Raw genomic sequence first — 11,776 nt, forward strand, 5'->3', positions numbered from 1 at the left:
AGAGAGAGAGAGAGAGAGAGAGAGAGAGAGAGAGAGAAGGGTGTAGAAGAGGGTGGTTGAGATTGGAGAGAGGAAAGGGGAAAGCTCGTAAGTCGGAATATCGTCTGTTTTCCCCCTTTCCTTTCTAAAATGAAAGAGAGAGAGAGAGAGAGAAAGGACGAGGGTGAGGTTTGTAATTGGCGCAACATCTGCGGTCTGCGGGATGGCATTAATGTTTGCTCCCTTCATGTTCCCCCTACCACAATTCTCCTATTGCGGGAAGAATCTAAGGGGTAAGGAATAAGCACCCTACTCCTCCCTTTATCATTATTTTTATCTTTCTTTCTTTCTTTATCTTGCTTTCTTCTTGTTTTCTATCTCTACTTATCTAATCTCTTTTCCCTATCTCGTTCTTCTTCTTTCTTTCTTTACTATTTCATCCACTAAATCTCTCATTTCTTCCAATTTGCATTCTTTAACCGTCAGTTGTTCACTTTCTCACGCTATATGAATTATTTCATTAATATTTATGTATTACTGAAATTTTATACATATTTGTATATACGAACAAAGATATAGACAACAAAATATATATATATCGAAAATGTTTCCAACGAAACGGTGTCAGCGTATTCTATGCTGCCACAAAAAAAAAGAAAAAAAAAAAGTGTTTGAAAGTTCGGCTAAAAAAAAAAACTTCAAATACCTTGTTGTACATATGATACTTCTCTGTACTATTTCAAGCGCTTGTTCTTTTTTTCTTTATCTACCAAAATTTTCTTTTCGCCTAAAAATAATACAGATTTAAATGAATTTTTATATAATACATAATATAGTTGAAATAACGTACAGAAAAGCGTTTATTCAAACTGCCCAATGGTTGTACTAAAATGACGTTCATTTTACTTTTTATCATCGAAAATTAAATTCGCGGTACAATCGATTGAATGTCCCTCTTGTTATCATTATTATTATTATTATTGTAGTTATTATTATTATTATTATTATTATTATTATTATTATTATCATCATCATGAAACGCTTTACCATCGAACTTTGGTTTATGAACGATGGTTGAGATAAATGCTCGACGTGTTGCGAGTACCATGTTGCACATCAATAGAATCGCTCGAGCGAGGATATGAGAAACGAGGAAGAGGAAGTGGAAGAGTACGAGGAGGAAGTGGAGGAGGAGGGAAAATGCACAAAAAGAGGTTAGAGGTTAATGAAATGATAAGATGGCAAGTTGAGTAGCTACGAGTAGATTGCATAAAATATTTCTATACCATGCACAGTTGTAGTGGATTTATCTCTCCCTCTCTCTCTCTCTCTCCCTCTCTCTCTCTCTCTCTCTCTCTCTTTCTCTTTGTTGCTGTTGTGTTGTTGTTATTGTTGTTGTTATACTTCCTGTTATCTAGGATATTCGACAAAGATTATTCGAAATGAACTTATTGCATTCACATAATTTCAATGGCTCTTTTTAAAAAATTTAAATAACAAATGTTTTGTTCCTTTTTTCTTTTGTTATTTTGAATCTATTTCTTCTTTTTTTGGTCATTCGAATTATTTTATAATCATACAAATTTATGTACACGCGTATATTTATATTATACTTATATACGCGTTATCGTGCATTTATTTATATATATCCTTTTGTTACATGTGATTCATTAAAATTTAATTACGTAAATGGCAGGCTAGCGTGTTTTTAATGAATTCTTTTCGTAATAACCTAGTATGCAAGGGTAAACTATCTTTTTCTCTCTCTTTTTTTTCTCTCTCCCTTTTTCTTTTTCTCTCTGTCTTTGGTCTGATAAAGCTTCATCGCAAAACAACGGTTATGACATTATTTAAAATATTGTATTTTTTTTATTTTCCCTAATAGTCAAAACTCGACAAAAATGTATCATTCAATTAAATAATTCAACGTACATACAAGTTACATATTCATATTATTCCTATATCAAGATAATTTTAATAAATAAATATACATAATTATGTCGTTTTATGCTAGAAGCAAAATTTTAATAATGTCTACTTTGAAAGAAAGTAACTTAAAACGGGACAAAGAAAAAACGAAGTTTCATCGTAAGTACTTGCCTTTACGTATACACTCAATATCGATAAAAGCTCTCTCTCTTTCTCTATATATATAAATGTATTACGCAATACTTCTTTTTTAATTTAACGTTTATTAAAACACCATCTGCCTTCTTGGATTATTAATTATACGCGATAAAGCGATTATATAACCGGTAGTTGCAATTATGATTTAATCGTACCTGAACCAAAAGAAGCACCCGCTCGCACTACTCTTTGCACTTCTTATCGGTCGAGATATACCGATTTTAATAAGCGCTTAGACGTACTCTTTCTACCACCATCACCACCACCTCCTGCCATCCCTCTTTTATATTACTTGCAAATCCATGAATAAATTAACATGAACGGCGTCAATTTTATTTCCTGTGTTAGAATGGGTAAGAACGTTTCCTATCCTCCTAAAGTAATTTACCTTTTGCCGATTTAAGTCTCGTCGTACAATGCGTTACTTTGAATGCACTTTTGAAAAGTTAGAGGAGTCTCGGTAATAGTCGATGAATTCTAACAATCGATAGATCTTTTCTCTCTCCTATAATTATCGTTGAAAGTTCCATTCTAAACGATCGTTTATAAAACTTAACGATTCATCGAACGAACGTTCTATTTGAATTTTATTACTGTACCTATTGCAATAACATTTATTTACGTTTCATTCGCTTTGACTAACACCGACGGAAATGGATGAAAGGCAAAACACGGCTTTTGAAAAGATAAAAAAAAATAAAACAGGCAAACAATTTGTTTATGGTCAAACGTAAAGCGCGTATATATATATATATATATATATATATATATATATATATATATATATATATATATATATATATAAGTATATATGTTTTGAGTAATTAATTACACGTCTATGGATACTTCAGAACAGTTGGTAGTAGTTTATCGATAATTGTGAATACCATTCGGCAAAGGAAATTTTCCGAGCACCCTCGTGATAGGCAAGCCATTATACACTTATGCACGTATTACCAAGTTACATAAATACGGAGGCTTGAAAATATTTAACAAATTAAAAACATGTAATATCAAAGAAAACAAGAAACAAATAGAAGATAATAAATTATATGAAAACAATCTTTTCATCGCGTAGACAAATATTTTAAAGATCTGATAAGTTTCTCGTTTTATTTTAAAGATTTAATTGTAATTGTATTCATGAACGAGATATATAATATATATATGTGAAACTATATTTTTAAATTAATAACAATCGATCGAATAATCGTACAATTAACTATTGTGAACGTTTCATACAAATCCTCCTAAAATCACACAACCCGACACAATTATCGACTCGATACAATTTGCCGTGGGACGTTGATTGCGATATCAAGAACACCGCTCATTAGTCTCAATCGTCGGTTTCGGACGGTTGGACATAAAATCAAGTATCGCGACGGTCTGTAAGCAGCTAGTCGTGGCAATGGTAATGGTAGTGGTGGTGGTGGTGGTAGCGGTGGTAGTGGGAGTGTGGAACACGCCTTCGGGATAGCATCGTGAATTATTGGCAACCTGCAATTCGAACCTGTAGGAGGAAGAAGAGAAGGATGAGGACCAACCGAATGGGTAGAAGAGAGAGAGAGAGAGAGAGAGAGAGAGAGAGAGAGAGAGAGAGAGAAATTGGCTTAGCCAACGTAGCAGCACATAGTTAACACGACTCGTATCGCGAAACTGTGCGTGTACGCGTACCAACCACCCGCTACTTGCGTTGTATTATACGTTACAGATGGGCAGAGAATGAGGGTGGGGTGACAAGAGGAGGAAAAGGGGTTGGCAAGAGGTTGGAAGGGGGATGAGTTGAAGGCTAGAAACTGGCGAAACACGGCAACTCACCAAGGTGGTTAAACTAGCCACGGCAATAGGCTATTATAGATCCGTATATACGTGCACCTTCAGAATGCGTTCGCAGCTCGAGGTAGCTGTGCATAGCTGTGCGAACAACGCGGCCAACATCACACACTCAGAGAGAGAGAGAAAGAGAGAGACATAAATATGCATGCGTGGCTACATAGAGAACTATGGACGTCTATACTTACACATGTAGAATACCATGAATTATCTAAGCCAACCAACGATGTTTCCCTTTTATTCTATTCTCATTCCTCTGAATTTTTATTTCAAATAATCTTTTTCCTCGTTTTTTAATTAATTTTTGTTTTTATAAACTATTCCAATATAAAATTGAAGACAATTAAATGGAATTATAATTTTCTGTTGAATTAATTTCAATTATAACGCTACATCAGACTTGATTCATAAAATTGTATCTGAATGTTGGTAAAGTGATTCATAGAGAAGATTCGATGAGCATACAAATTAGGAAGGAAACATCAGAGATAGTATCGCTGACCTATCTCTAAAGGGCTCGGAACGTCGTCATCGTCATCGTCATCACCATCGTCATCGCAAGTGCCAATGTTTGGCTGAGATTTGCATATGTCTGTCAGGTTTGACCGTTCTCTAACCGTTCGCTTCCTTGTTCCTAGGTGTGTATCCCTTTGTCAAAGTAGGGGGATACCCTTCCTTCCTTCCTTCCTATCCTATACTGCTTCTACTATCGGACCGTAGCTACTATGTTACATAACGTTCATGCCAGTCTCTCCACGCGAGATCGTCCATTAACTCATCCAAAATAGGCTATTGTCCTAAGATCGTGTTCCAAGGACAACGATGCTTAACACTCTGATTCCATACCTCCGATCATCGGGATCCCTAGACTATTCCTACCTTTTTAGTTTCTAACAATTTCTTTCTAATTTTAATCCTAACTTTTCTAATTAATTATTACATCTTTAAATAAAATTAAACGCGTATATAAGCTCGAAAACATTACGAGTATATATACGGGTATGTATATTTCTTTTTAATTCCAATCATTCATAGGAAAACGAAAGTCGAATGCAAATAAAATTATTGCTAAAAATTTGAGAGATTAACAAACGTTCTCTCTTTTTTTTTTTTGCGTATTTTATTATTTTCCATATTTTATTGTGTATCCTCGTACCGTAATGGAAAAACAACAAGGAAAGAAAGAAAGAACAAAAAAAATAAAACAAGTATTTTTACAACAAACAACAGTGTATGCAATAATTCTTCAAATATTTACCATATTTTTCTTCCAAATAGTGAATGTAAATCTTGTAACACAACGATTGCGATTGTCTACCAAATTTGTTAAAAACTTTCTGATTAATTAATTCGAGTGAATATCAAAGATTTTAAAGAAGGAAAATATTTAACGAATTAATTAATACAATAACACCCAACACACGAATTGTAGAATTATGAAGGAAAGGTGTTAAAACAAAACTCGTTATCAGCTGTTTTACTCGTTCGATTCGAGTTGGCTGAACTCTCTCTCTCTCTTTCTCTCCCTCTCTTTAGTGTGACAAACATGTCACACGACTAGGAGCAAGAGCAACGCGAAAACAACGACTTGGTAGTGCCCGAGGATAAGGGAATTGTGTTTACTCGTCGTTTGCATACCAGTTGACACGTTTACCGCCCACTTTAGGCGTAACATCGCTCCGAGCATCTTCACTCGAGGTACCCTTTGTTCTCTGAGTAAAGACCTTTACTTTTTGCTTTTCTCATTATCCATCTCTTTTTTTATCTATCCACTTTCTAATTTTCCTAAATTGATCTACGTTCTATCTTTAATAATCGAAGGGAAAATTTAACAACAAAAAATAAAATATATATTTAAACATCCATTACCATTTAATTATTTTATTTTTAACTCTTCATCGAAACGCGTTCGTGTGCTTTGTTATATTTTGTATGTTTCTTTCTTTCTTTTGGTTTTCATGGCTTTTATCTCTCAATTTTTTGCAATAATTTTATTTATGTACAATTTTATTTTTATATGAATGAATAGAAAGAATGAAAAAAATAACTCGTCAAATATGAGAGAGAGAGAGAGAGATATTTAATTTAAAAATCTTCAACATTCAACTCTTATCGTGAAAATCTACGAGTTTAAAAAAAAAAGATCAATTATCATTTTCAGGACAAAAAGAACAACGAAACTCGTCGACAAGCTCGTGTAATAAATTACAAAAACTAACAAACGTGAATAATAACGCGTAAACAAACGGGGTGATAAAATTTATTTCGTTTTTTCTTCTTATCGTTGAAAATAAATAAAAATACAAATCATACGAATGAAAAATTTCATTCTCGATTATGAATATCATCGAGAAACATTCCAAGCCTAAAATCAAAATTTCTGATATCCTACATTGACATATGTACTCGCATGTAAGCTTAAATATGTATATGTGTATACGTATGCATGTATGTGGTATAGTTAAACGCATTGTTTGCTCGTATACACATGACATATACACACTGGGATCTCATTATTGTGCAATATGATAACTGCAAGGTCCAGCATCTACATACAGGTAGCTGATAGGACAACAAGGTACATCGTGTACGCTCACCTGTATTGTGTTTACCTTTAGTTAGCATACTAGTTATCGCGTTTACCAGACATACCGCGATAAAATGTACCCCCTCATCCCATGCAAGCAAATTATTTTCAGTCAAGGTCTTGGACATCTTAACGATCGTAAGAATATCTTTTTTTCTTTTTTGGAAAAAATAAATAAATAAAAGTAAAAATAATTATTCTTTTCCTTTTTTGTTTTTGCAACAAGCTCCCTGCCACGTATATACCGTTTTTGTAAACAAGAAAACAAAATGCAATGAAATAACCAAATTTATACGAAATGATTTATCTCAATGAAATAATAATAATTGATTTCATTGGCAATAGTTTCCGACATATATTATTATTATTCTTATATCTGATTCGTTAATAATTTTTCTTTTTTACCTTCTCAGAAAATAAGTTTCAGTCAAACTTAAACGAGATCGGAAAGTCGGAACAAAAGTCAAACGACCTGGACAGGAAAAGGAATTACGATTGGCCCACCGACAACAACGGTAAGTCTAATAATTATCTAAAAAGAAAATCAAAGAAAAGAAAAAAACAGAAGAGAAAAAGTAAGAAAATAATGAATAATATGAAAATAATTCGATTAACTTTTAAATTTTTATTCCAAATGAAACTATCTCAAATGAAATTACACATACGCGCGCATGCACACACACACACAACCATAGACGAATGGAAAGAAGACTTCAAAAAACTAGGCCTTTTAAACTATAATCACCCCTTTGAATTCATTCTTTTCCAAGAGTCCTCTCATTTGAGAAAAAAAAAAGAAAGAAAAAAATAAATCAAATAAAATGAAAGCGCAAATAAAATCGATTGGTTTTTTAACACAATTGTAGTCACAGTTGCATCTTATTCGGCCAATTAAAAGTAGCCTGAACAGAATGTAACGGATATCGGGACAAAGTAACGAGCTAGTAAGGATCGTTAGGGGTGTAAAGTTCGATCATTGGCATCCCCTAACTCTTAGCTACCACTATTCCCACCTTCTACCCTCTTCCAACTCACTCACTCGAATTCACCAATCCTTACTCATAGACGACGTTCAATAGAAATCCAACATAGAATGAAAGTAACGAGTGAAAAAGGGATAGAAAAAGAAAAGAAAAGAAAAGATCAAGAAAAAAAAAGAAAAAAAATAGAATTCAATGAATAAAATAGAGAAGAAGTAAATAAATAAAAAAAAAAAAACAAAAAGAAAAAAGGTAAGAAAGAGAGAAAGAATATTAGCCGAAGGGAAAGGAAACAAATGCCGTTGGTTTGGCAAGGCGAATTCGCGGTTTTATCCGATCATTCTTGGGTGGCATTTAAACGACAGGGAATCCCACCACCACCACCACCACTATCACCACAATTACAATTACAATCTATCTCGGTACTCGCACACATACACAGAGGAAAGTAAATTCTACGTCTGACTCGGCCGATGGTCCTTCAGAAATTCCTTCGCAAGGCCTTCGGGGCATTATCGGATATTTCGTTCCTCGCTTACATTTTTTCCCCCTACCCTTTTTTTCATCAGTCAGCCCTCTCTCTCTATCTTCTTTCCTTCAAATCCCCCTGCAGCCCTCTCATCAGCCAACTTCAACCTCGGAAAGAGCTCGGCATCGATATCGTCGCACTCCCGTGGTTTCTTTTAAAAGGAATTTGCATAATGGCAAAGTGTGAAAATCCGTCCTCTGTGTGAACCAGAGAGAAAGAGATCTCTTTCTCTCATACATATACATACACACATACTTTTTTATATTACTATGGGGTATGATCACGATGGCCCTTGGAGAGTAGGTAATTTCGTGTAGAGAAAGAAAGAATCAAAAATGAAGAGGGTAAAAGTGTACAAGCTTGAGGTTAAAACTTTCCTCGCAAGCTTTTACTACTTAACGCTTGAATTCGTGATCTCGTGGAAGTTTTTTTTTCTTTTATTATTAATTAATATTGTTCATCTGGTAGAGAGACACGATCGAAAAAATTTGAATTCCTTAAAACTACGCGGTTTTTTCTTTTTCTTTTTTTTGGGAAAGAGGTGGAGGAGAGACAGGAATTTTCTTTTTTATTCACGCATTACCCCGTTCTACGAGAGAAAATTTGATTATCGATTAAAATTTGTTGATAGAAATACTTTTAATTTGAAGTTAACTTGATGTAAGAAGAGTGACGTTTAATTTTTCAATCCACCCATCCATCCTCCCATCCATCCATCCGTCCGTCGCATCTTTTTTTTTTATTTTCCTACGAAGAGTAGAAAAACTAATCGGGGAAGGGGGGTATGTCATATTTTTCCGGAAAATTTTCATTAACAAGCAAGGATTTATGTATCTACGCCTAAAAATACCTCTATATAAATTCCGTTAGTTCGTAGTTGTCCTGACACGCTAGATTCGAACGACGAATCTCATTAAAATGCTTCTCTCTGATTCTCTCGTACTATCGCACCGGAGAACTATGTAGCTATTCCCTCCCTCCCTCCTCCCCCTCCTCCTTTTCCTCTTCCTCGAATGTAGAAACATTGAATAACTTTCGAAAAATATCGCTTTCCGATATAGCCTCCCTCTCTTGTTTTATGAGTTGCCCTATGTCGAAGTGCAAAGCTTTAAATAAGAGTTATAGGATCGTTCTTTTGACTATTTTTTGTTTTCTTTTTCCGAATGCAACAATGTTTTTTACATTACATCGTACGTACAAATAAATAAATAAAAAAAAAATAAATAAAACTCCACGGGGAGACACACAATTTTGCAATAACTTATTTGTTATCTATAAAAATAAAAGATTTGACTATCAACGTTGTTTCAATTGAAAAGATTCTAATCTCAACTACGAACGCACGTACGCACGCACGCACACCCACGCAAGCATAGACAAATTTTTAAATATTCAAAAATATAATATATAATGCAAAACTATCTAAAAATTGAATGATCAATAACAAACCCGTAAAGAAAAATTTGTCTTATAGAGTAAAAAATGAAATGTAAGGAAAAACGACGAGTACCTTAAGTGGAAAATACGATGAAAGAATGAAAAAGAAAAATAGAAAAAAAAGGAACAAGAAGAAGATGATGAGACGGAAATAGCGAAGGGGAGCAATTTTCTTTCTCTTTTACTCTCCCTCCCTCTCTCTCTCCCTCTCTCTCTCCCTCTCTCTCTCTCTCTCTCTCTCTCTTTTTCTCTGTTTCTCTTTAGTCGAGAAAAAAGGGGAAAAAATGAAAGAAAGGATTAATTCGGCTGAGACGGAAAACTTTCGCGCCGACTGCCTTGTTTCTCATTGCTAATTAAAGATGAGTGAAAAGATGAGAGAAAGCAAGAAATAACCTTCCTGGAAATACGCTTTTTTTCGAACCGAGTAATAGCTGAAGGTACAACAGAGATAAAAAATAAAAGAGAAATGAAAGAAAGAGAAAGAGAGAGAGAGAGAGAAAGATAAAGAAAGAAGAAGGGTTTGAACGAAGCGAAAAAATAACTGACTTCCGGCTCGACTTTCGTAGCTTTTCTATCCTTCTTCCTCTTCTTCTTATTCTTCTTCTTCTTCTTTCCTTTTCTTATTCTTTTTATTTTAACCTTTCCCCTTTACCTCCTTATTCTCCTTAGAAAAAATCAGAGTATGACGTTGGTTTAAGGGTGACTCGGTACAAGGTGGAGTGGGGTGAAGGGTTGATACTGGAGTGGTTGCATCAAAATAAAAAGAAAAAAGAGAGTCGTGCGAAGACACGACTCTCGAGTCTTTTCAATTGACTTCGACGTTTCCTTCAACGATAAGATTTCTGTCTTTCTTTCTTTCTTTTCATCTTTATCCTTTTCTTTTACTTTTTTTTTAATCGTGAAAATAAATTTATGCTGTCTTGAAAATACCAGTCAGTTATACAGTTATTCTGTAATGAATAATATTTATGACGTTTATTTTGTAAAGTTATTTTTATGTTAAACATTTGAAACATTTCTTTTCAATAATTTAATAAAATGTAATAACAATTTATGATATATAATAAAATTTCATATTTAAAACTTTTATTTAATTAGATTAAATTTTTTTACATAGCAAAGAATATAATTCTTTCGTTACATGCAAAAAAAGGCCCTTTTTTTTTAAATTAATATATAAAAATATATTTTCATTTTGCAAATAATAGAAAAGAAAATGAATTGTTTTAACGACTAAGAAATATTTCTAATTTAATTAATATTATTATATTGATCATTTTACAGATGCTGCCGTGTGCATTACGACGACAGGTGCAGCGATAGCACTGACAATGAGCCTAATTATGACGACGATCATTCGATAAGTGTCGAAACTACGAATGGGACAATCGTCGTCCGCTTATTCTGTAATTATGGACTACGTTAATAATAAACGAAACAAACAATTAAATAATAACAAGGAGAAAGAAGAAAAACACATAGCCACGTATATGCGCGAGATTAGAAACCCGAAAAACATGCACATTACACGTACACAGCGTATACAAACACGTACACGAAGAAAAAAAGGCATAAAGACTGACCGTGTAGTTAGTGTCGTATTAAAAACAAAAAAGAAAAAAATAATAAAAAACAAACCCTAATTAAAAGAAAAACAAACAAACAAAAGAAAGAAGAAGAAGAAGAAAAATCTACAAAGATGTATGTGTTTAGTAATAAAATACGAGTAAAACGAAATAAAAAGGGGTTTGAAACTTGTTATTGAAAATTGATTTTACGCGTGCCAAGTTGAGTGCGAAAACGAGGGATAAGAAAAATTGTTTAATTAAAAAGAAGAAAAGAATAAAAAGAGAAAAAAAGAAAAGAACAGACGGAACGAAAAAAATAAAGAAAGAAGAAATGAAAAGGGAAACGAAGTAACGTGTAACTAAATTAAATGAAACGAACGATCAATGGCAAATCACAAAGTGCAACGACTATCGCTTTCAATGTAAAAAATATTGTATAACGCCGTAATATCACAGTAAACGAAAGATAAAAAAGTAAAAAAAAACAAAAATCATTAAAAAACAAAAAAGAAATAAAATAAAATATTCATGCCGCGCCAACAGACCCTCACCCTCTAACCCCATCCCCCTGCTCGCCCTCGACCCCTAACACAGAATCAGCACAGCGAAATAAGAAGGAAAGAAGAAGATTGTTTACGTGCGAATCGATTCTTTTTCTTTTTTTATATATTTCTATAATATATTGTATAATAATAATAATAATAATTATTATTATTATTATTATTAAAATTAT

At 33.4% G+C, this 11,776-nt stretch overlaps 1 protein-coding gene across 2 annotated transcripts in view; it reads left to right on the plus strand.

Annotated features, from left to right (window-relative positions):
• LOC106785773 (neurotrimin-like) overlaps positions 1 to 11,118 on the plus strand; it is a 228,259-nt gene extending 217,141 nt beyond the window's left edge. For both annotated transcript variants that reach the window (XM_014746492.1, XM_014746493.1), the window contains exons 10-11: positions 6,943 to 7,044; positions 10,760 to 11,118. In XM_014746492.1, the coding sequence (XP_014601978.1) occupies positions 6,943 to 7,044; positions 10,760 to 10,839 (182 nt within the window). In that variant the 3' untranslated portion in view covers positions 10,840 to 11,118. The remainder of the gene's footprint in view (positions 1 to 6,942; positions 7,045 to 10,759) is intronic.
• The last annotated feature ends 658 nt before the right edge of the window (positions 11,119 to 11,776 follow it).

The sequence above is a fragment of the Polistes canadensis genome, unplaced genomic scaffold, assembly GCF_001313835.1.
Source record: "Polistes canadensis isolate GaletaPanama2010 unplaced genomic scaffold, ASM131383v1 scaffold_56, whole genome shotgun sequence".
NCBI classification, from domain to species: Eukaryota; Metazoa; Arthropoda; class Insecta; order Hymenoptera; family Vespidae; genus Polistes; species Polistes canadensis.